The sequence below is a fragment of the Barbus barbus genome (genome assembly GCF_936440315.1).
Source record: "Barbus barbus genome assembly, chromosome: 46".
NCBI classification, from domain to species: domain Eukaryota; kingdom Metazoa; phylum Chordata; class Actinopteri; order Cypriniformes; family Cyprinidae; genus Barbus; species Barbus barbus.
Window position 1 is genome coordinate 3,345,001 of NC_136724.1, and position 27,247 is coordinate 3,372,247.

The window sequence follows — 27,247 nt, forward strand, 5'->3', positions numbered from 1 at the left end:
TGACAAAACGAGTATGCCCTACATACTAAACCGCACATTACCCAATTAGAAACAAATATATCTGGACCTCTTTAAAGCAGAAGTGGATTCAAATATATGTTTGCAAATGGTTTTGTTGCCCACACAACAGTGACAAAGATCATTGTCATTACTGACTCGCGTTCATGTTATTTCAACCCTTCCTTCTATATGCAACCAAAGTTGTTGCAGAATTAGAGCAGAAATCAAGATTCTCAATGTATAATAACATAAATGTGTGTTTGTCTTTCACACAAAGCTATTATAGGGCTTCAGAAGTCAGAGTTTAGAGTGTTTTTATCATTTCTGGAGCTTGGTAACATACTTTTTCCACTTTCGTTGAATGAATGAGACACATTCTGCTAAATAACTTCTGGTGAATTCTGGACATTCTGCTGATTGAGGTTACAAGGGTTTGAAGAAACATGAGATTCTGAATCTAGAAATCTAACCAAATAACAACTGAGAGATGTTCTTGAGTAAAGCAGAAGTTGCGGCCTCACCTAAAGTGTCTTTGAGGTTCTTGACGATTGAGGCTTTCCTGGCACTGTTCTTCCGTTCGACGTAGTTAGATGGCACAAAGCCCGTCTTGTTGGTAGCATTTCGTACTCGCCACCAGGACTTGGAGTCGTCCAGGAGCCAGAGACGCTCGTTTTTCTTAATGTCCAGCTCCTGGTCCTGTTGGGCTATGTAATCAAACTTGGCGATGACAATCACCTCTTCCGTCATCTTGGATTTATTTCAACACTGAGGAAGACAATAATTGAATTAAGGTTACAGTCTCTTCAACAAGTGAAAGCAATGATGAAAAAGCGCAGGTATTTAAAAAAAAAGATAAAATCTCTTCCAATGTCCCATTTCAGGGTCAAATTGCTTTTTGGAACGCCAACGGAAATCTTCAAATGAACTCCATAAACAACTACTGACATTTGCTGGGAACAATCTGGAGTGAAACTGGAAGTTGTAGAGATCTTGATGTTCAATTGGATGACTAAGCCTGACATGATGGATCTAAAATCACAATTTTGTATTACAAAAACAACAACAACAGCGAACTGGAGAACAATCAGGCACTGCAGACCTTTGAGCCTAAAGGCCATGAGCAGGTAGTGTTCTCAAGAACAGACCGACGCTGATTGGCCTGCAAGGCTCAGGACAGCAAACCTGGCTGTCAGAATGGGTTTACATCTTTGTTCACCTTCTCATGAACATCTCCAGGCCACAACATAGGTGACCTACTTTCTAAAGGTCTTTGGACTCTTTTTTCATTAAACAAATGCTATCCAGCAACAAAAACATTGAAACGACGCCCTAAACTTAGAGAAAGTTGTCATACTAACGCTAAATTCCCAATCGTATGCATTCCCACTGAAATGAATGGATTTCTTCAACAAAATTTCTGATACAGAAACAAAACCTTGGCAACTATCCATCTATGTTTTTACGAGTTCTGGTAATCCAAAACCACTTAAGCCAAGTTCACACTACAGGACTTTACACGTCGGCAGATCGTTGTGCCGTTCAGACTACATGACTTGATTGTCTGTCTTTTAGTCGTTGTGGTGTTCACACTATGTGACTATGTAAATTATCCGCAACCAGGGGTTACACACTACACGAGCTGACAACAACTCTGTCACCCAACTACTCGATTCGGTCCCTAAACCACGTTTTGTCATAAAAACACGCGAGAATTGACCGTTCCCAAAGAGCTTGATTGAGAGGTGATCTGACCAATCAGAACATGCCTGACAGCTGGCCAGTCTTCACAGAAATACGTTAAAACGGGGTGAAAAAGATCGACTGAATTGAAAGTTTTTCAATACAACTAAATATAAATATGTGAGGAGGGTTAAGCTGTGCTGTTGTTGGGTAATAAGCTGAGGTATTTAAAAGTGCTTCTTTTGCTTACCAGAAAATCTGCTCATGCACTGTATGCATAGCTTGCAGCGCTAAAGTTAAACGCTGAGTGTTAAATAATAAAATATGTTAAAAAGTGTGCTCTTATCATTCTGTGGACAAAATGAACTTCGCCCCGATCGGGAGCTGTATATGCACATGCAGCTCATCTGTTTTCAATGCAGGTAAACCACGAGCTTCATGTCATCTTCCACTCGTTAAACTATGACAGGTCCTTTACTGCAAAAAGACGGTCACTGCGACACTCGCAAAGTGATGAAACTATGGCACTATGCTTTTTAAAACCCTTTTCATAGGTTTCACGTTATATTGTGGGCTCTGAAAATATGTAAATGCGCATCCCCAGTAGCCGCAGCTGTATCCCTTCTAGCCTTAACCACAAATCAGACAGGAGTAGATTAACGTCGGTGGACTTAAACTGGTGTGCTCCGCGGTTTAAATTAAAAACTTTCTGATGTTTATTCATGTTCATTTCGTGCATTAAGTAAATATGAAAAGACGATCGGTTCACGTGTTTGAACTGAGGCAATACAGTGATGTCACGACACATTGAAGAGCCACAAAAAGGTATTTATTGTTTGAATTTCTTTAAAAATGACTCGATTTAAAAGCTGAGAGTCCTGAGACCTTGTTTCATATCAGCAGTAACCTGCTCTGTCTTCTCTGTCGGTGTGTGGTCAGTTTCCTCTCTGCTCTGCCATGTGTTTTTCACTTCGTGAGATAAGAGTGTAGTGTGAGTGTTTGTCAGTCATGGCAACAGTAACTATTGGTGGTTAATAAAAAAATATAGCAGCTAAAAGCCTGTGAAAGATACTTATGTGCAAAGGTGAGGTAAGGCGAGGTGTCGGCGACGTGTCAGCGAGCGTCTTTGATGCATCGTTGTGTAGTTCACACATAAAGATCGCGAAGCGCCAATCACCCGCAGATTTTCCCCCGATTACAGCCCGACCTGTCGGCGAGCTCGTTAACTTGCAAATCGGGCTTAAAATCCTGTAGTGTGAACTAGCCTTTAGAAACTGCTAGGCCAAAAATAATATCACAATATGTGTTCCATATCATACAATATCAATAGTTTTATTAATTTACCATTAATGGGCAACGGAATGCTTACCTAGAATTAATGTGAACAAAACTTGTTCATGTAATGTACATTTTATTTTTCTAGATTCTGTGTTTTAGGAAAGGGAAAGGGAAGTGGTGTGTGGCCAAGTATGGTGACCCATACTCAGAATTTGTGCTCTGTATTTAACCCATCCAAGTGTACACTCAGTAGTGAACATACACCCGGAGCAGTGGGCAGCCAATGTTGCGGCGCCCGGGGAGCAGTTGGGGGTTCAGGGCCTTGCTCAAGGGTCTCACCTCAGTCGTGGTATTGAGGGTGGTGCTGGTTATTCACTCCCTCCACCTACAATCCCTGCCGGACCTGAGACTCGAACCCACCACCTTCAGGTTACAAGTCCAACTCTCTATCCATTAGGCCACGACTGCCCCTCACTTTTTATGATTTAAAACGAACAAATAATTTACAACAAAACATTGCATTACAAGACACTGTACAACAGAACTATGTAAATTAAAACATGGATGGAAAATTATCTCATTAATAATAATCATATTAGGTAACACTTTAGAATAGGGAACACAAATTCACTATTAACTAAGACTTTTCCCTCAATAAAGTCCTAATTTGCTGTTTATTAATAGTTAGTAAGGTAGTTGTTAAGTTTAGGTATTGGGTAGGATTAGGGATGTAGAACAATGCATTAATATGCCTTTAATTAGTACTAATAAATGGCTAATATTCTAGTAATATGCATGCTAATAAGCAACTAGTTAAGAGACCCTAAAATAAAGTGTTGCCTAAGATTATTATCATTACTTTATTACATTTCTGTCTACAATAGCAATTTATTTCTGTCACAATATCTTCAAGTTAAACCAAACGTTTGGCAGTTTGTTCGAAAGATCTTTCAGATTCAGTTGTGAAGAGGGTTTCAGTGTGAATTAGAAACTGTAAAGTGCTTGTGAAGTGATATATTGAGACGCAAATGCTGAAAGCACCATGAGCTTTGTGCGTTTTGAGTTTGTATAGACAAAACTGCACCATTCAGACTTGTTAGCCACATGCACTGTGGCTTCTGACTGGCTGCTGTCGTGTTTATTTCTGTTTATAGCTGTATGATCGGCTGATAGATTAATCCACACAGAGTCCAGAGCTTATCATCTTTATCAACACACATTTTCTCAATATAATATCTTTATCGCCCACCCCTACCTAGCACCCACCCAGAAATCATTACCAAACACCTAGCAAACAACCACTCAGAATATCACAGTACCTGCTTGTGCATAAACGTCAGTATAAATGCTTACCTGTGCTGCATCAAAGCTGTGGATATCTTAGTAGAGATGCTCTATGGCTGACCTAGAAAAGAAGAAGAACAAAAAAAAGTTTAACAATACGCCATGTTCACAAAGACAAACACAAGAAAGGAAAACAACTAATGGAAATTGCACTTTGAAAAGAAACCAATGCAACACACATCTCCCATCCGAAGCGTCTGGCATGAACGCTGGCGACGCCGTTGCTGGACACACCCTCAGCTGTGTACAAATGTACCACAGGAAATGTACCACGGTCTACTCGCCAAAGACAAGCATCTCCCCAGCGATTGTGTGCCATTTGGTTAAATAAATAACTGATGAAGATGACCATTGTTTTAAGACCTCAACGTAACGACTGCCAGAGGACAGTTTATAGTCAAATGATGTCCGTGCAGTCAAAGCGAGAGATCACTTCCTCTAGAACGATGGCCAGCGATTGTCTATTGTCCAAACATGAGTCAGGAAGATGGGAAAAGGCAGATCCCAAAGTAGGGCGCAAACAGCGAAAGCAGGATACGCCGTTTCATTTCAAATGTATCGTACAGGATAACGAGCGCATGGGTAGGAAAAAAACAACTAATTTTAAAAGAACGAATGTGGCTTCCCATCTATAATCCTGATTTCATACCTGACAAACTGAAAGCAGACTTAAGTGAAATAATTGGAAATGCACCAAAAATGAGAACAATTCCTGATTATTTATGTTGCAAATTCATATATATGACCCTGGACCACAAAACCAGGCATAAGGGTCAATGTTTCGAAAATTTGATTTATACATCATCTAAAAGCTGAATAAATAAGCTTTCCATTGATGTAGGGTTTGTATAGGACAATATTTGGCCGAGATACGACTATTTGAAAATCTGGAATCTGAAATATTGAGAAAATCGTCTTTAAAGTTGTCCAAATGAAGTTCTTAGCAATGCATATTACTAATCAAAAATTAAGTTTGGATATACTTACAGTAGGAAATTCACTAAATATCTTCATGGAACATGATCTTTACTTAATATCCTGATGATTTTTGGCATAAAAGAAAAATGTATAATTTTGACCCATACAATGTATTGTTGGCTATTGCTACAAATATACCCGTGCTACTTATGACTGCTTTTGTGCTCCAGGGCCATATATTTCCCTCCACACCATCTATATTATATTCTTTTAACATCTTAATATTTTACTACTGTACAGTAGAATGTGCTAAGTAATAATAATAATCATACATTTACTATTGTACAGTAGAATGTACAAAGTAACAATAACAGTTTTATTTAAAGCTTTATTTTTTAAGGATTAATTACACAATTTTTTTTCAATGTTTCAATAGTAAACCTTTTTTTTGTACAGCACTCCGTTTAGCAAAATTTATATAATAATAATAATAATAATAATCAGTATTTAATTTTGATTTGACTGCATTTAAAAAAATTAACTGCTTTGATTACCTCTCTTTTTGCTAATAAATTTGTATGAAATAATAAATGTTAAACAATTTCTGAAAACAAAAACATTTTATAGGGCATATTCATTGTTAAAAAATAATAAATTTAACTAATTAAGTTATAATTTTATTAACTCAATTGAATGATTGATTCAATATATTAATATAAAAATGAATATCAATTAAAATGCAATACAGAAAATTAACTTAAAAATACATCTGAATTTGAAAAAAAAAAATTTTTTTTTAATTGTATAAGTTTAATGACTTCCATTAAACAGATTTTCACCAGAACAAAAAATCTTATACAGCAGCATAACGTTTAAACTGCCTATAAATGCTGCACAGCTACACATCTCGCTAGGTTTAGGAACAGATCGACACCTCCGTGTGAGACCAAATTGTCTGGTAACCAACATCTTGCTTCTGAACACCCCAAACAAGTATAACAGGAGGAGTTTTCTCAGATAGTGGTTTCTGCGTAGAATGATTTGACACGATAGCTTTTTTGCGATTGAAGTTCTCACACAGCTCTAAAGTGCGCATCTCTGTAAATAAACTCCCCTGCATGGTAAACCAGATCTATATTACGAGTTCTATTACGAGAACTTCAAACCTCTAGCAGTTTCACTAATTAGATTAATGAACGGTGGGAGGCAGAGTTAACAACAGTGTGCAGAGACGGTCCGAGACACTCCCTAACTCTGGCAGACAAAGCCTACAGCCCATCCACTCCCACCGCATAGCTGAGTTCACAGCCAGAGAACACAAAGCGAAGGCCAATCGTACGCCACACGCTAATCCTCAAACCAGCCTTTTCTCCATCACTGCTTTCTCTCCTGTCATCTGTCTGTTCTTTGGCAGTCTTCATCTCCTTCTTAAGGTGTTCCTGTTGAAAACTCAAGAACTAAACATTGGCTAAATGCATAATAGGGATGAGTCAAGAATCACACTGCTGTTTAAAAGGTTGGAGTCAGTACTTTTTTTGAAAGAAATTAACACTTTTATTCAGCGAGGACACGTTAAATTAATCAAAAGTGAAAGTAAAGACATTTATAATGTTACAAAAGATTTATTTTTCAAAGAAATGTTCTTTTGAACATTCTATTCATTGTAATGCATCACAGTTTTCACAACAATATTAACATACACAACTTCTCTTGTTTTCTTTTTATTTATTATAAAAACTACTGCGTTATGCTAGCAGAGACTTGTCACAGCACTTATATATCATTGCTCTTTTGTTGGTTTTGATTGCTTCTGTTGTCCTAATTTGTAAGTCCCTTTGGATAAAAGCATCTGCTAAATGACTAAATGTGAATAATTGTAATTGTAGAAACACTGACGATAATTTTAAATGCTTTGACAGATATAAAAAATGAGGTATCAGTCCGATTATATTTAGAAACATTCCCCTGTAAATGCAAATATGAGCTAGAAGTGCAGAAAAGGATGCTTGTCATAGAGAGAGACTTCAAAAGCCTCAAGGCCTAAACTCCAGTTCTGATTTTTACTCATTGAAGACGCAGCAAACATGCGGCTACAGAACAGAAGCTCTCTGCAGCTCTTTGCTGTCTGAGTTTATCATCACAAAAGACACAGAGGGCACCGCTTCTCAGAAGCGTGCTCTTTCAGTGCTTTTATGCTGCTGTCTGATAAAGAAACCTCCAGCCGTGTGCATCTGTGCTCTTCAAGCTGATGGTAAAGGAGACGCACTTCACAGAAGAGAGCAAAACATCTGCACTCTAGACTCACTATTGAGGGCAGGAGAACTGAATGAGCCGCTATCCTCCCTCTCCATCTGTCTCTCAGCCCTAAATTCTGCTGTCCCAGAAACCTTTTCGCTCATTTGAGTTGGGGTGGAACAGCACAGATGCTTTGTTTGTCCCACAGCTTCATGCGTTTCACATTTACAACCTCGCCAAATGATGTGTGCAAGTTATTTTACAAATGTTAAGTCATGAGATAAAGCACGAAAAAATAGAGATACCGATGTAAGAGTACATTGTTTTAAGAAATATTTCTTTATTTGTTTCAATACACACTTGAATTAATATTTCAAATTCTAAAACTAAATAACTTTTATTTTATTTACTAGAGGTTATACTTAGTACTCAGATTTGTAACTAAATTGTGTTTAATCATTTTTATTTCTAACCGTTCTAAATTCCTTTTAAATCAATTTTTATATCATTTTAAGTGTTTTTACATTTGACATTTTTTATGATTATTTTACTTCTATGTAAAGCACTTTGAATTACCCTTGTGTATGAAGTGTGCTATATAAATAAACTTGCCTTGCCTTTCTGGGCCTTGAACATGTCAGTTGCTTTGCTGTCTATGGGAGGGTCAGAAAGCTCTCAGATTTCATCAAAAATATCTTAATTTGTGTTTCAAAGATGAACGAAGGTCTTACGGGTTTGGAACGACATGAGCATGAGTAACTAATTAATGACAGAATTTTCATTTTTAAGTGAACTATCCCTTTAAATGAGAATTACAGGCTAACAACAAGTATGACAATGCATGAAGCAAACTTGCAACTTATGTTTGTAAAGATATATGTAACTGTCTGTAATGTCATAGAAATTCAAGCTAAAGCAATGAACTGAATCAACCTGAAGAAGTGTGCTCCTCATTAATTCCTGTTTAGAGCCAATCTGAGGACAACATCCATCAACAACCCTGATAAGATCAAGAGGAACTGCAGAGGTGATCTGGAGCATCTCACTCTCCTCATGACACACGTCTAGTAAAAGCCAACTACAACTGACACAGATAAAAAGAAGAATTTGCATGTGAAGGCTATGAATGGGCCAAATAGCTCTGTATAATAACCTCTATATAAAGCGGTGACTGACTGAGTCTACTCTAAATTTAAGAAAACTCCAAGTTTGGTCAAGTTTTAAGCCAGTATCACATAAACCCTTCACAGAAACTTCACAATGTACTGCACCAAGCTCACAGAAAACAGAAAATCTAAGATGGTGGAGGAAGAGAAATGTTTTCATTCAACACTGAAAAAAGGTAAAAATCTGTATAGCAATTGTTTGCATGCCAATTAGAATACTGAGCTGTTAATTAGAATACACATCAAACCCTGCTAGAGTCTAAAGCAAGTTGAGACTTCTCTAGATTTCATAAAAACATACTGATCTTTATTATATCAAGCTGAAAGAACGCAAGACTGGCTCCAAAAGAGCAATGGTTGATCCATAAACAAATGATTCTTTTTGAGCCAGTTCTGTTGAATTAGTTCACAAATCACAATGAACATCTCATTTGCTAACGACATGCTAGCATCAAACGCTCACAGGCAACATCACACATAGAAAAATCAAAGGCAGTTCAATCTTCAATACATTTCATAAAAACATACCGTTCCTCATTATGCTAAACTGAAAGAAACCCAAACAGACTCGGTAACGCGAGAGCGATCATTCTTTTCAATGAACCTGTTGAATCAGTTCCTAAATTGCACTGAATGACTCATTTGCAAGTTGAAGTGCTTGTTTTGCAGCTAATTTTAGTATTTTTTAATTGTTTTATTATTCGATTACTGAGCTGTTAGCTTAGCGATATGCTAACATCAAACGCTACCGGAATCAAAAGAAAGTCAATTCTCCTGTTCACAGCTTTATTTGTTGTGCTTCATAGAGAGACGCTGATATGTAAAACATTCCAAATTCTCAAGGGGCTATATCCCTTTAATAACAAAATTTAAATTTCAAATCAGTCACGAAAGGTTCTTATTTAGAATGCCATCTTAGAAGGTAGCAGTCTACCTAGGTTTTGTAACAGGCCCCAGGTTTCACAGATGCAAAGCTTTTAAGGGGAGACATGCTTATTGTACGTGTAAAGTGCTAATAAATAATTTCACGGAGGTTAAAAACATGCTCAAAATGCACAAAAATTGAAAGAAGCCCCACCTTATCCGAAATCCGCAGGTTCGTTAGTGACCTTTTCCAGTCTTGGCATTGACAACAAATATGTGACACATTCTTCACATTCATATTCCTGCTCGCTGGTTAACAGGTAATCATGCTTTGTAACCTGCAGTAAGGTTCACCACTCCCCTGAAACCTGTTACTACTAACCTGTGCATTCAAAAAGACGAGTGTGTGCACTGCAAACCGAAACAAATGAGGTCTACAGCTGGATTAGCAATGCTGCAACCATAGAGCTAGACCGCACATGACACATTCTGCTGCACTTTAAGAGTGCACAGCTTCCTCTCTCTATTGTGTCTAGCTGAGGTGAGAGGGTGATGGCGTCGCTCACTGCTTCCTTCAGTTCTTCTGCAGCGTCTCAGCCTGCCACCAGGGCCTGACGAGCATGCAGCGAGTGTGTGATGAGTGACGGACAGCCGAAGGCGGCCCACCCTGGAGATCTGACGGGCTGGGAGACGCTTTCATGTGCCATCACAGACAGAGGGGGTCTGAGAGAAAGGGGCGACAGGGGAGTAATGGGTAATGATGAATGGCAGAATTAATGAGGGTTATATTACAGATGCCACTTTCCACACTGTGGTATGTATGTTTTTTTTTTTTTGAGTCTCTGCATCATTCAGTGTGTTATGGGTATGCATTTCAGTAAAGTGTATCCATCCATCAGTATACGGATAACACTGAACGTCTCAAGGTGTCTGGACAAACGTTTGCTTACAAAAGCGTCACATTTCAGAATTACGCAGAATATTGTAGGGCTGGGACTCGAGTGATTGACAGTGAATCATAAACCGTAGTATCAGGGACATTATTATGAATAAAAATATGGTCCGTTTTGATTTCATGGCTACTTTAAACCATATTTTTACATTTAAACAATGGTAACCGGTAACAAAGCATTTGAATTTGTTAGTCTCTTATTTTAGTATTATTCTTGCACTATTAAATTATTTATTAATATGTTGAATATTATTCATACTTTAATGTTTTGTATTTATTAATAATGTGTTTACATTTTAGTGTTTTTGCAATTTTATTTGTTTTATATTAAGCATTTGTATTTAGCAATATTTATATTTCAATTTTAGTTTTAGTATTTTATAGCACTAAGTTTGTTATTTTGTTATGGTTTTTCCATGTAATATTTACACTGCCAGTCAAAAGTTTGTAATAGTTACAAAAATTTAAATAAATAAATGGTAAAACTGTGAATTATTACACTTTAAAATGACTGTTTTCTATGTAAATATATCTTAACGTGTAATTTATTTCTGTGATGACAAGCTTCATTTCAGCAGCCATTATCCTTCAGTGTCACATGATCCTTCAGAAATCATTTTAATATTTTATATTATAATAATATTTCACAAAATTACTGTTTTTGCTGTATTTTTTGATCAAATAAAGGCAGCCTTCATGAGCATAATAGAACACAATCATTACAAACCTTTGACCTGCAGTGTATATTCTAGTTTATTTCAGCTAAACAAATTAATATTTCAATTAATGAACACAATTTTTAAATAGTTTTAGTTAATAATATCGCGTACTGTAGTTTAGTAAATGTTTCGATCGTCCATACTTCCAGGTATTTGTATTTTGGGAAACTTACTTTACTACGAACCAAAGCAGAATATATTCACAATATATTACTTTATTTCACTACATTTAATAAAAACATAGCTACTGTTCCATGACATTTTAAAAAGAGAAAACAGAATAGCGTATGGGCAGTGCGTCGACATATAGGCCTAACGCTGTTGTGTTATGGGCGTCCTAAGTTCGAAGTTCATGTCAGATTTCCCAATGAATCATTCTTTTGGGCCGATTATTATTGGGGCAAAAAACAAAGCAAACCTTGAATCAATCAGTTCACAAGTTGCACTGAACGACTGGTCATGTCCGACTCAAAATGAGTCAAGAACAAGGAGTAATATGATCCTCAAGTGTGCAGAAGATTTGACTAATGGTGCAAACAGTTTGAACGTATCCTGTCTGTACCAACAATTCAACTGATTCAAATACAGACCACCTCATAAAACTTCAAATCCCATGACTAAACACTGAGCCAGCAGATTGGAAGTGCTATGTTTAAGAGGCAGAACTGGCCGTTCTGGTGGACCGGCACAAGCTCCCAGACACTGTAACCGAATGCCTCTGACAGGGAGCTCAAATCACAAGGCTCTGGTGCCTGCTGGAATGCAATCTGTGTGCTTCCCCCTCCAGCACTGCCTCACTTCCTCTGACACATCACACACACACACACTATTGGACTAGCAGCAGAGGAGCAGAAGCTAAACCAGAAGAGTCTGAACTAATGTGGTGGTCACAGGAACTTCATGCAATCAAACAATGAACACTCTGTAGTACTCTACAGGAAATTACATTCTATTTTTGTTCATTTATAATGTTACTCAATGTCAATAAACACTAAACAGTCCATTTTATGCCCTCGGTTGCACCTTTAAGACTGCTATATGTAAATGATTTATTATTGGCTAATGTTTTCTCATGTGAAATAAATAACAGTAGGTGTTGATAAGTAAATGTGGGCTCATGGTTGTCATTAAAACTGCAGAGATTTCTGATTATACTGTTTGTGGTTTATTTATTATTTACTATGATCATAAACAATCTGGTTATATTTACGCATTTGGAATTGCATTCAAACACATTGTATCAGTTATTGGTTTCCCTAGGATTCGAACCCATGACATTCACTGTAAAAAAAAAAAAAGACCTTTGAATTTAACGGTAAAAAAAAACTGTAAAAATGCTACAGTAAATAAATGTTAACTGTAAGTTCCCCTACTATAAATGGTGAAAAACTGTATTTGACATGTCATTTTACAGTAGTATACAGTTTTTGGAAGTGGAAAAAGGACGTATAATTAAATTAACATTCCCAGTAAATTAACATTCCCAGAATTCCCTGTGCTATTTCAAATTTGATGTTTTTGTTGTTGTTGAAATAACTATATTTCTTCTTATCAGTTTTGTACATTAGGGATGTATGTTACATTGCATTATGTTGTATGTTTATTGCATTATGTCAGTTTCAAGTGTGTTACCATGATGGTGTTTAGTGTTTGTGTGAATGACACACAATATATGCACCTTCTATATGTTAACATTTAAAAGCTGCTAGTGATGGGCTGTGGTTCATCGTGTGACTTTCTCATCACCTCCTGCTTTTGGTGGTTATCAGTGTATTACAAAAGGTACAAAACAAATTTACATTTAAATACTGTAATTTCATTAACTGATTAATATACCATCTATTGTGAAGTACTGAAATCTAAGGTAAAACCGTAAAACCTAAAATGATGCTATATTTTTTACACACAGCTGCTGTTTTTTATCATATGTGACCCTGGAGCACAAAAGCAGTCTTAAGTCGCTGGGGTATATTTGTAGCAATAGCCAACAATACATAGTATGTGCCAAAATTATCATTTTTTATTTTGTGCCAAAAATCATTAGGAGATTAAGTAAAGATCATGTTCCATGAAGATATTTTGTAAATTTCCTACTGTAAATATATCAAAACTTCATTTTTGATCAGTAATATGCATTGCTAAGAACTATTTGGACAACTTTAAAGGCGATTTTCTCAATATTTAGATTTTTTTGCACCCTCAGATTCCAGATTTTCAAATAGTTGTCTCTCAAATAGATATTGTCATATCCTAACACGCCACACATCAATGGAAAGCTTATTTACTCAGCTTTCAGATGATGTATAAATCTCAATTTCACAAAATTGACCCTTATGACTGGTTTTGTGGTCCAGGGTCATATTTTACAGAATCTTTTTTTAGTGTTGGCATTTCTAGCACCATACTCTGCCATATTCTACTCCAGCTTCTCTCGATTTATTAAGCATAACCATATGTGATATTGCCCGCTATTTTTGTGTTTTTTTTTCCAAACCTGAAAACATTTCATTTTAATTTGCAATGGTAACAAGCCTCCACAAGCCATTATGGTTACTGCTGCCAGCTTTTTTTTATTTTTTTACCTATTAGGTGTGTCAAAATTAATCGTTGCATCGCGTTTCGGACGTGAACGATTCTGCATCGATGCAGTAATGGACCATAATCGATTAGCCTATGACGTCATTCGCATACACACTGTCGCGTGAGTGTTAAAAATGCACTCTCTATTTTAAAATCTGAGCTCTGCCTTTTCCCGCATATGGCACGTGTGCACGCTAGAGACAGACGCAGAAGGCTTCATTGCACAGAATAAGCGCTGTGAGACACCTGCGCATGGCTTGTGCTTCCAACTCGCTGTTATTTTAGTCTTTTACTTTAGATATGCTTATTTCTGCTGTTTGGAATGCAGTACGTAATAGATGCATGAAAGACTTTCACGTGCACTTTGTGTTTGTTTATCCTGAGGTTCGCGGCTGCGGTTAAATGCACTGCATTATGATACGAAATTGATGTAAATGGTCAGTTTTCAGAACAGGACAAAACATCTGATATGTGGAAATCGATCTGTGCATTAGTGTGAATGCAGTCTATTAAAGCTGTCAGTGTCTATGATCTCATCAGTAATAATCAAATGGCAATAATGCTGAGGAATCTGTAAACTTGTGATACTTAAAGCACTCCCAGATACTGAAAGTGTTTTTTGTTCATCACTTGTAATCATCTTTTCCCCATTTATTACTTTATATTTGCTTGTATGTTTTGAAGCTATATTTACTTTTAATTCTTAACAATGATTAATTATATATTAATTCACAATTATTTTAAAAAGTAGCCTGCTTGTATAATTTAATAAAAATGCACAAAATAAATTTGATATAATCGTGATGCATCGTGATATCAAATTGAATCGAATCGTTGACCATTTAAATTTGGGGTGTACTATCCCATTACTTCAAGGGTCACTGAAAGCCAATGTTCCATAAGCACGTATCCTATTCTCCAACTTGCACAGCCTTAGAAAAGCTCAAGCTTTAAAACAATTAATCATCTTAAAGAAAACCTGTGTGTTTTATCTAGGCCAAGGTTCAGATTTCCATGCCCCCTGTCGATGAAGAAGGCCATATAATATCAGGACAGCTGAACACACAAAACATGATCGTTCAATAGTCATTTATGTGGTGCTAATATTGATGCGAGGTTTAGAGGAGAAATCCAGGCCTGTTGATTTAGGAAGAGTACAGGGAATGAGTGGCGCTTACGTAAGTGTGTGAAACAGGATGGCCACACAAGCCCCTGGAAGACACAAATTCAATTTATTAGGCCTTATATAGAGCTCCGTCAGGGGATGACCGCTTGAGACGGACTAGAGCAAAAGTCATACAAGGAAACTGTTCTGTTCACAAAAGGACCTCAATATCTTTGGGCTGAAATCTCCCTTAGGGCTTCCTCTGACATTTTCCATAACAAAACCTCTCATGATCAGACTTATGATCGTGTTAACAGACTTCCAGTCTGTTAACTCGTCCCGGGCCAGACATGAATAATAACTCAAATCATGCAGCTTGATGATTTTGCAATAAAAAATAAAATACTTTAGAAACCCTGCATTGAGAAGAACCACACATTTTCAACACAAAACGTAAAAACCTAAAAGTATTCATAATAAAACTATACTCAGGAATCAATAAAAGCACTAATAAATGACAAGTTAAAATAAAGTCTTGGCGGTTTTTACATCTCAATCCGGAGTTATTTTTAAGGCCCTTTGGCATTACAGAAGAATTATACCAAATGTATTACACCATGTGGTAACAGCATGATCATTTCCCCAAATGGCCCAATAAAATGAATTAACCCTATAGCTGGTTAACCACAGAACCTATTTAGTGCATACAAAATATCCCTGCCTTCTTGAAGAGCCAGATTTTTGCTTATTGACAAAGCCTGGTCCACATTGTAGCTTAGATCAGCCAAGAACCAGTCTCTAGGTAAGAAAGGACTTTAACAACTTCAGACAACTTTTAAAATGTGAACTGAATTTAAAACATAAGGCAACATCACACAAAAAAAATTCCGTAAAATTTACGGTAAAAAACTGGCAGCTGTTACCAGAATTCTACCGTAAAAAATACGGTAGCAACGTTTTAGGTTTTACGGTTTTAACTTAAATTTACAGTTAAATACCGTAATTTCTTTAACTGATATAATATTAATACACCAACCTATTAAAGTACTGAAATCTGTTTTGTTCCTTTGAAATACACTGATATCCACCAAATGCAGGTGATGATGAGAAAGTCACATGATGAGCCAAAGCCCATCACAAGCAACTTTTAAACAATAGAATATACAGAAGGTGCACAGTGTCATTCACACAAGCACTAAACACCATCATGGTGAGACTCATTAAACTGAAATATGCTATAAACATTAATTTAACAACATTAGATGTAACATACAACCCTAATAAACATAACCGATAAGAAAAAACTGAGAAGAAACAGTTATTTCAAAGAAAAAAACGTCAAATTCAAACAGAATTTGAAATGGAATGCAGGGAATTCTGGGAACGTCAGTTTACGGTTTTTCCCTGTAAATTTTACAGGAACTTAACCATGTAACAGGTTTTTACCGTAGCATTTTCACAGTTTTTTACCGTTAAAATCACGATCATTTTTTATAGTGCAGGCTTAAAGGCTAATTGCAAAAATACTCTACTTTAAAAGTTTTAAGAGTCAGCAGAAACTGACAAACAGAGTTGACAGATTTTACAAAAAAAAAAATCAATGTATAATAGGCACAGACTCCAATTTTTTATTTTTTATGATTCCATCCAGTTGTACGAGTTGATTTTCAGCTGTCCAAAACACATACTGTACATTTGGTTTGAAGTGTTCTCGGTGGGATGGTTCTTGGTAAAATTAAATAAATACAAATCGAACCAAACGTGTATTCCAGCCTTAAGAGACTATAGATAAGTTTACATCCATTTAAAAAGAGGTTTCATAATGAGGCTAGTTTCTGTGTTCACCCCCATGAATTACATGTTTTATTGGCTTGTTTTATTTGATTATTTGAGTGTTAGCTGAACATGGACTAGTCTAGATGCTGCAATGTGCTTAAATGACACTTCATTATTAATATATAACTGATCGACTTTAATGCCTTGTTGCTTGAATTTAGTGTTGTTGTTTTTTTGTGATTGCCTTTGTACCTTCAAAAAAAAAGTTTAATGGGAACAGGGCTGTGCTTAAAGGATACAAAAATGTACCCATTAAGCACAGCCAGACTTATTGAATTTAATGATGTATATCAATTGAAATGCTTTTGTCATTTAAAATAAAATGAAATATTTTTGTGTGAGAGATAAATTTTTTATTAATACTTTTTGTACTGAAACCAATATCTTGTGCACTTAATAGGCTTAATAGGTACGTTTACCCTAGTTTTTTTCCCTAAACATGGCACATACCGAACAGTACTGAAACCGTGATACAAATCGTGAGTAAGTTGAAGCATTCCCCCCTACTTACTTCTATATAGAGCGAATATGGGTAGTATGAACGGAATTCAGATGCAGTAAACATCAGCCTTGTTTTTACTGTTGTGACCTTTCAGTGTCAGTTACGTCGTTTCACTGCCATTTATTAATCCTCTCCTGTGGCCTCATGGGATAGTAAAATATCCATTAAATTAGGGATGTAACAATATACCAGTATGACGGTTTATCACGGTTTGACCGTTATCATACCTGCTGCTTACACGCATGTGCAGCGGAGAAAATGACCGACAGAGATATTATCTAATCTCCATCCCCACTGAAAAAATACTTTATGGTCGTGGACTAAGGCAGTTTAATAATCAAACTAGGACATTCAACAATATCTATTTTATTTTAACTAGTAACTTATATGTTCAATAAAGAATAGAGTAGACAATGGAAAACAACAGTCTTCTCTCAGCTCCATCATTAGGATGAATTCAACTGCTGCAATCAAAATATCCGCTGATTTATAAATCATGAGACCTGCCACAATGGCAAACAAACACATTAGTGCACTAAATCCTGCAGCAGAGAAGTGGAAAACAGTCATTTCACACAACGAACACCTGTTTTTCCCTTGGCCTATTTTACAGATATTTCAGTTTCTCCCGCTCAAACACACAGGTGACACACCACTTCAGGTGCACTGATGTTAGTTACAAACCCTATATAAATCACAAACACAAACTTTCAACATGAGACGGTAACTGTAAATGAGATGTATTTCCAAGTAAACAGGTTGCTGAAACCCCAAAAGTGTCAAACAGAGCTTGTTTTTTTTATCCATCAAGAATTGATTGGAGTGTAAGTTTGCAGACTACATGCCTCCTGACATACCGTCTGTGCCCAGTTAAAACGGATGCAACTAAGTTGACGTTACTACATTCAGATGAAAGATTATGAAAAATGTGTTGTTTCTTTGGAACAACGCGAATAGTGTGCTATAAGAGCAGAAAAGGTGAACTCGAGAGTCGGTGACTGATTTTCAGGCCCTATAAGGCCATGAAACATTGAAATACACAGAGGAAATGCCACAACGGACCCCTCTATCATGGCTTAAAACAAACCATAATAAACTATGAGATGCTTACCAAAACGGTCTCTGAATACAGAACTGAAAATTGCATGATAACCATAAACGCATTTTCTATTACCACTTTGTTCTCCTTTATTTCTTTAAAACATACTATGACTAACAATAATGAAAAATAAAAATAATCATCAATGTTAAAACCATGTAGGTCACAAAACCTGCCTGCCGGCCACTTTTGAACCTGTGGACTTTCAAACCCGATCTCACGGCAATTAATACATATTTTAGGAGGTGGCTAATTCGTATGACTTCATTCATACTTTTGTGCTACATTGTATGTATTTTACGAGTTGCACAATTCGTATGAATTTGTACGAGTGACCTACACCTAACCCCGCACCTAAACCTACCCATCACAGGGGTTTAGACAAATCGTACGAATTAGCCACCTTGGAAAATACGTACGAATTGGTCGTGAGATAGCATTGGACTTTCAGAAAAGAATCTTTTCAAACACACATTTAACACTTAGTTTAACTTGCCTACTAACAAAGCCCAAGACTCATCATAGAAGAATGCGGTCATTTCTGCTATTTCTTTTAAACCAACAAATATCATTTGCAATTTCAAATTTATATACATTCTGTGGTGACATTTTTAGAATAAATGTGCAATTTCTTTACTTTATAAGGCTAATTTTATGACTATCATATCTTAGGAAAATGCTAAAAAAAAAACTATATTTTTCCACCACCGTATTTTCTTCAAACATCACGTCTCATTGCTTTCAAGATCTACTTTGACACTTTTGGATAAACTTCATTCGATGGTTGTGATGAAAACTGGGCAACAACTGAGGGACAGTCAATTTGTGTCATTTGGATATTTGTGTAATAAAGTATTTAAATGGTTTGACTGAACTTAGACCAATTGTTTTTGGGGATTTTCATACTTTGAATTTGAATATTTGGGTCTGAGACAAGGGTAAAATAATACAAAAGTCTATATATAAAATGTTAAAATAAAAACTAATGTACCTTCATATAACAAAAAAGTTGCAATTTCTTAGTTTTAATTAAAAAAAACAACAACAATCCCATATAAAAGTGGTCACACAGATATGAGTTTCTCCCTTGTGGCCTCGTCGTGTTTGCTTGAGCAGGTTTGACTATATGGACTTACTCAAGCATTACTGTGAAACAGAGAACAGAAACACGTGTCGGGTAAATGAGGACAGATCTGGGTATTGCAGCAGTTTCCTGATACACAATACTTCCACCTTTTCAGTGTCTTACCCTTGTTTTTATGTGAAATATGCCCAGAAATACAAGTAAAGGTGCACGATGACCAATGCAATGCAAGCCTGTGGTGCCACTGTACAAAGTTAACACATGCTCTTGTGTTACTGCGACTGTAATAAATCTCAGTACTCCAGGGATGATAAGAGTTACCTTCAAATATCTGAGCCATTACACTGAAGTGTTTAGGATATTAAATATAAACATTTGACAGGGCTCCAAACTGCGACTAAAATGGTCCAAAAATATTAATTTGCGAGTGAAGTTTTTGCTGAGGTCGCCACTGGCGACTATATATAATTTGCATGAAAGGACTTTTTTCCCGATTGTTTTGCGCTCACATCTTATGTTCACGTATTAAACTTACATAAGACGATGCGCATCAAAGTTTTACTGGAAAAGAGTTTCAAACAGTCCTCGTCTCTGCCGCACACAGTCTGCTGAACGCAGTGAGAGAGACCTAAAAGGTGATAATATAAACACCAGTACCCCGCGTCCACACGGTCCGTGTATGCGTCCGGATCGCGATTTACTACTATAGTATGCAACAGGGACGTGCACAGGGGGGTTGCTCAGGTTGCCCTGGCAACTGCCCATATGCCCTTTTCGACTCACGTTGCCCTTCCGAGGAAAAAAAACAACAACATCGTACAATGGATGCAGATTTTCACGTAGGCCTAGATTAATAATAATAATAATAAAAATTAAATAAAAATCGAAAAGCCTCATTCACTTCTATTCGGGCACCGAAAGTGAAAGTCAGTAGGGGAAGGGCAAACTCTGTTTATGTGACTGCTGCAGCGCTGCACGTGACCGGCACCTGAGCTGAGCCTGCATGAGCGGGCGCGAGATTGTCGCGGTTGTCGGGTGAGGCGTCTCATATGGAGCGATTTTTGTGCCGATATTTATCAAACAAATCCAGTGTTTTGCAAATAAACACAATCTGCTTTGCAAAGAAAAACTCAACTTTCAAACAAACGCAAAGTGATTTTCAAATACAAAACTCTATTTGAGAGAAAATGCAGAGGTGTGGACAAATATATGTATTGTGTGTTACAACTGTGAGACTCATTTGCCTTTTTATGAGGAAACTTGGCTTGATTTTCTCACAAATGCGACAGGCTGATTTTCTCACATGTGCAATTGAGCAAATTTATTTTCCAAAACAGCAGATGGTGCTGTCGGTCAATTTATGCTAGTCTCCCGAGACCTGAAACACCTCTTTACCTTTTCAGACCAATATGAGTGGGGAACAGGTTAGTTTCTGTCTTACTAGATCTATAATTAACCATTTAGATTTAGATTTTCACAAAGTGACCCTACAGTGTCAGTGAAATTCACAACAAGTGCTGTAAAGTTGTTAACATGATTGATTAGCTCAAAAATCAGAGGAGGCACATAGGGCAGGTAGGCCTAAGTGATGATCACCAAATATGAGATGAGAGGACCATGCTAGAAAGTATAGGGTTAAAGAGCTGCATGCTAAATAATTGTAATCTAAAAAAACAATGGCTATTTTAGAGGTCATTTCAAAGATCTTGCCTGAGCAGAACATAATGACTTGATAGGATATTGATGTAGGGATTTTCATGACTCAAGTCATGTTTTTCTGTGTTATTATTAGTAGTAGTTAAGGTGATTGAGTGCTGTATTTCAGTGTTTTACTTCTTTGTGTATATATATTTTAATAAAGACCCTGTTATTCTCAGTCCTTCATATAGCCCGTGAGTTGTTTTTTTTGGTGGGGGGGCTTTTTTCAGGTCAGAGCAACCGCCCCTCAAAATTCCTGTGCACGTCCCTGGTATGCAATGAACATGATCAAAAGGTAGGCAATAAGAAAGCCTATAGTACAACTTACTGAAATGTTTTATGTAAAAGCTCATTCAGTGTTTCAAACTGAGGAAATGTATAAAGCTTGTAAACATTGCATTGTAATACATTTACCTCAGAATAACCACTCAGTGTCCATAAACTCATCAGTCAGCTAGAAAAATAACTATAAAGAGGAGCGTTTTGCTATATTTATGCGCTGTTGCATATTAATATTTTTACTTATTCTGTTGTACATGATTCAACTCCTCCTATAAAATTGCATTTTACTAATGAAGAAAAACAGACTGAATGTGTGAAAGACGTGACAACATTTATAGGATGCACTGCACTCAGTTGCCAAGTGATGCTTATGGTCCATGATATTGGTACAGATTCTGTGTAACGAACAATTCTTTGTGACTGTATATTTCAAGTTGTAAAAGACATTTAATTCACACTTTAAGTGAACCTTAGTCCCCCGGTCGACCTGATCATCTACAAGATGGATTAAAATGCTGATAAAGCCTAGAAAAGATAAGACATAAACACATGACAAAATGATTGAAATGTTAAAATAGGGGGGAAAAATAAAATGATAATAATAAAATAAACCACTTTTATTCTGTGGCACCTAAAAAAATAATTTGGCGCCTAAGTTTTTCTTTTATAGGAGCCAATGGCTCCTTACTCGATTTTTTTGTCTGGAGCCCTGTTTGATGTATTCTTGATTTTGTTTTGGGGGTGAACTAGAACATGCTCTCATGCTTGGTGGTTCGAAAATCACATTATTTTTAACATAATTTACATTATTATAATACTTTTCTCCCCAGCCTGACACAAACGGCTCGATTAGTTCTGGGTTTGTTGAAGGCCCACCTTCCGAAAAACTAAATGTGTTGTGATTGGTTAGCTGTCCCTGAAATCACAACACACCAGTGTTTCAGTTCTGCCCCGCCTCTTGCCAAAACAGCACGTTTGTCAATATTGCTATACCCCGGATCGTGCAGAACCTTTGCACGCACGGATATTGCAAGACATATTAAAGTGGTAATGTTATTGTTGTTGTTTTTTGGCTAAATCATATTTTAGATAGGATGTCAATAACAGCTCAAAAATAAATGCATTTACTATGTACAGATAAGTGCAACGGTAAAATGTATTATGTTTGTTGTTCTTTAATTCTAACATTATAACATGAATTGCAGTGAAGCTGTTATACTGTTGAATTTCTTTATACCATAGTCCCACAGACTTACACCAGGTCGAGGTTTCCCCGGTAACGCTGTACACAAAGCAGAGCTCCGCTCACTTTATCTGACATTACATGCAAGATGAAATGACATGCATAATTTTCTGAAAACAGTCGGTTTCCATCAGAAATACAGTGATATAAAAACACCAGCACCGGGTTTTGATTTTGAAACGTGCAGTGCTCAACCAAGCGTTCTCCCCACCCTCAGACCATTCGAATTTCCGTAGGCAGGATTTATTTTTGTGATGTCACAAATACAGGAAAACAACTTTGTAGTCCAAACGAGCCGTTCGTTTAGTTCTTGAAAATTGACTTTTTAAAAAAACTAAATATCTCCTTTTGGAGTGGACTTTGAGATTTGTAACTTTGTAGATCTTTTTATGCCCAAACATACACACTATAAACTGACTAAAATTCAACAAGTGAAAAGCATAATAGGACCCCTTTAACTTACGTTTTATCAAATAAATTCAATTGATTAGACATGCGTTGGAATTACAAAAATTTAATTAAAACCATTGCAATGGAAACCAGACAAATCAAAACCGAAAACAAGAAAAATGTATTTCATAGGATTGTAAAAATTACATTTTTTTTTTTTGTTATCAACATTTTTTTTATTTTTCATACATAACACAACATAAAAAAAAACAACAATATATTAATAAAATAAAATAAAATAATAAAATAAAACAACAGACACATACTCAACATCTCAAAGTCCAGTCAAAAGGAGGGAGAAAAGGAAGGACCGAAAAAAGAAACCCATAGAAGTCACTCCTCCATACAGTCACGTATTTCAAAGAGAAAGCACTGCCAAGCATCAATGGTAGAAGGCTTGGCTCCATTGATTCGTGCTGTTGTACATTCACAAGACACTATTTGCAAGAGGCTACGGATCCAATATGTTTTCCAACACATATGCGGTGTAAACCAGTTCTGTATTATTGTCTTCTTCGCAGCTGTAAAACCAGCAAACAACATTCTCTTTTGCATCGAACTTATACAAAGACCAGAATCATCATTAAGAAGACACAAACTTGGGTTAACTGACCAATCAATTTTCAGTAAGGATGATAAAACCAGGTTTACATGTGTCCATAGATTGCTAGTGATAGGACATTCCCAAAACATATGCAGAAAAGTACCTGATGATGTAGTATTACATATATGGCAGTTGAAATTTGATTGTAGTTTCATTTTGAATCTTTTGTAAGGAGTTATGTATGCTCTATGAATGACTTTGAAGTGAATAAGACGATGCGCCAGATTTTTAGATGTTAAACTGAGATTAGACCACACCCTCTCCCAGTCGACAGATAAATTAAGGTCAGATAATTCCCTATTCCAAATAGTTTTAATAGAAAGAGGTTTTATAATGCAATCAAGGATCTTATTATATATTAAGGAAGCAGATGGCCGACCAGCAGATGGTGCAATCCAGTCCCGCATAGGATGAGAGGAAACGGGAGAAGACCAAGGAACGCCATACGCTTTGAGAGCGGAACGTAATTGAAGAAAGACAAAATACGCAGATGCTGGTAGACAAAATTTAGTTCTTAACGTCTGAAATGAACATAGGCCTTGGTTATCATATATATCACCGCACGTGTTTACACCTAAAGAAGACCAAGAGGGTTGGATAAATGGGCGATTTCCGCATACAAAATTAAAATTGTGCCATAAAGGTGTACTATTACAAAATTTGAAGGGTCCTCCAATCCGACGTTCTAAAAATTACATTTTTGTGAAACTTTTAATAAATTGATGTTAAAGTTTCATGATTTCAATTAATTAGACATTAATTTCGATTCATTTTTGATTACTAATATTTAATTTTATCATTAAAACGGAGTCATTTAAAATGGAAAAATAAAACAAATGGAGGGGAAAACTGCGTTTAGAAAAAAAAAAAAAAAATTTGGAGAAAAAAGCAGACACTTCCAATTTAATAAATTAACAAAATACGAAATTCTATTATTAAGAATATTATTAATGAAATATTATCAATATAAAAACACGTCATTCTCAAAAATGAAATCAAAACATGCATTTAGAAAACAGATGGGGTGAATAAAAACATATTTTATATTAAAATCTAAGCTATAATGTATTACATCTATTTAAACGGTTATTATAATCCCAAAAGCAACTGTTCAGTGTTGACAACAACGAATCCCAGTGAAAGCAGATTTCAGGCCAAGCACAGTCTCAGCCAACTTAAAGACCCAGAAACGTAATACTGCAGTAGCTTTTGGCCGACTGCTCAAACAAAAGCAGCGAAAGACAGACGCGTGTGGCAAATCAATGCCATGTCACTGCAGGCGTCTGAACAGCAGGTGCTGCTCTGAGAGCGGGGGGTTGAGAGGACTCAATGAGACCGCTGTGCTTCCACAGGCACGTTTGGGGACGGCGGGGTCCCCGCAGACCGCAGATAAACCGTCCAACTTCTGTGAATCCCGCTCCCCTCGCGGAGGAAATGGCAAAATATAAATAGCTGCTTTCACCATTTTCCCAACCCTTTCTCCTTGATCCCGGGCCCCTCAGCTCAGTGGGATCCGGGGCCCCAGACAAAATGTCTCTTGCTCATTCATTTGAGTTCGCTCTCTCTCTCTTTTTTAACTTAATGAGAGGCTGCGAAGAGAGCTGTCAGTGTGACAATAATTACAGAAACTCACCAGCTGCAACAGGCCCCGGGCCCCAAAACATTCATACACACAACTGTGAGGTCATGGAAAATGCAAAAAAAGCAGGGCCACTGTATCTCGGCCGTCTCCCAGACGCTGAATACTGGGTTACTTTAATAAGACGACAGTAGAGAGAATCAAATAACAGTAGTTATGACTGCTCATCCCTGTAATTCAGATAATGTCAAGCTCAGTCATACAGGCCACCAGATAAACACAAAACCACAGAAAAGGGGATATTAGCAGCTGACTCACTGGCTGGACCAGGTGTGTATGTGAAAAAGAAATAAAAAAGACAATAAAAAGCTGCATATACTCTGACAGGAGGTGCAATGTGCAGATTTCTGCAGAGCAATGCATCGCACCACACCGCACCGCACCACACCCACCACAAAAACACATGTGATCGACTGGAAAATACACATACGGTATCCAGTCACAAATAACTAAGAAAATTTGGAAATGCATGTGTAGGCCTGTGGGTGTTTGTCAGGGTGTTGCTATGCGGTTGCTAAGGTGTCTTAACATGTCGCAATGTGGTTGCTAGGGTGTTAGGGGTGGTTTCTAAAACAAAAAGAGCCCACGTTCAAGTCTCAGCGATATTCTGATCTGTAGAGTGACGTAATCTACATTGTTTTGATCATCGTCAGGCAAACATGAACCTACGTTGTGCTTTCAATCAGTAGTGAACAACTAGTTGGGACCAAATGTTGGTTTGTATTTAGAGATAAACTTAAAAATATATTTGTTTTATCATTCTTTCTTACAACAGCTTTGGTTACATATTTGAGCTTGAAATTAAAGTCGAGTGTAAAAAATGAAAACATTGGAACAAAATAATTGAATCCTGTTCATCTGTATAGAAGTGCAGACCATACAAACCACAAATAATGTTATTTCCTAACAGACATCAATTTAGATAACGTTTCTCGCTACTAACAAACCATTAACTACGACTTTTGCCTCAATAAACTCCTAATTTGCTGCTTATGAATAATTAGTAAGGTATTTGTTAAGTTTAGGTATTGGGTAGGAGGATAAGGGATGTAGAATAAGGTCATGCTTTAATAAACAGCCAATATGTTAATAATAGCCATGCTAATAAGCAACTAGTTAATAGTAAGAATCGGTCTCGATACTAAAGTGTTACCAGTTTTTCTTTACTTGCATATTTTCCAAACATTCCAAAATCAAGATGTGTTTACTTCAGATGCTAAATTACCTGTTGTATGCAAATGAAGTGAAAACTATTAGGCCTATCATACATCACTTTGCTTCTCCTGTAATCGTGAATTAAGAAAGTTTAGATATTTGCAGAGGAAAACAAGACAAAAACACGGAGTAAGAAAATCACAAGTGGCCTATATCACCTCATGTTCCATAAAATTACAAATATTAAGAAATAACACTATTTGTACAAAATAACAAGTAGACACGGGCCAGTTATTTCGTACAAATGTATTTCTATTTTTCATTATTAATTTTATATTAGATCGAGCACTTAAGACCTTTATTTGTGGAATGTGCACTGTGAAAAGAAATCCGTAAAATTTACTGTAAAAAACGGCAGCTGTTGTTACCGGAATTCTACCGTAAAAAATACAGTAACAACATTTTAGGTTTTAACAGTTAAATACCGTAATTTCATTAACTGATATAAAAAAAAAACTGTTTTCTAATAAACACAACTGATAAGAAAAAACTAAGAAGAAAAGAAAAAACAACAAATTCAAACTAAATTTGAAATGCAACGCAGGGAATTCTGGGAACTTCAGTTTACAGGTTTTTCCTGTAATATTTACAGGAACTTACCGTTAACCATTTAACAGTTTTTTACCGTTAAAATCACGGTAATTTTTTACAGTGTGCCATTAAGGCTTTTCTGGGTTTGCTGAGAAATCTCACACGAATTTGAACGTAACTCACAGTTCGCTGTGAAAGTAATAAAAATACATGAAGTACTGTA

General features: G+C 36.5%; 1 protein-coding gene across 6 annotated transcripts in view; it reads right to left on the reverse strand.

Annotated features, from left to right (window-relative positions):
• LOC306864872 (SH2/SH3 adapter protein Nck1-like) overlaps window positions 1-27,247 on the reverse strand; it is a 49,031-nt gene that overhangs the window by 21,179 nt on the left and 605 nt on the right. Inside the window, exons 2-4 of one of the 6 annotated variants that reach the window (XM_079409136.1) lie at window positions 10,052-10,208; window positions 4,312-4,363; window positions 522-765 (exon numbers count right to left, since the gene is read on the reverse strand). In XM_079409136.1, coding sequence (XP_079265262.1) covers window positions 522-747 — 226 coding nt within the window. In that variant the 5' untranslated portion in view covers window positions 748-765; window positions 4,312-4,363; window positions 10,052-10,208. Of the gene's footprint in view, window positions 1-521; window positions 766-4,311; window positions 4,364-4,481; window positions 4,784-9,699; window positions 10,209-27,247 lie in introns of those variants that run through there. The other 5 variants (XM_079409133.1, XM_079409134.1, XM_079409135.1 and 2 more) reach the window with 5 other exon arrangements.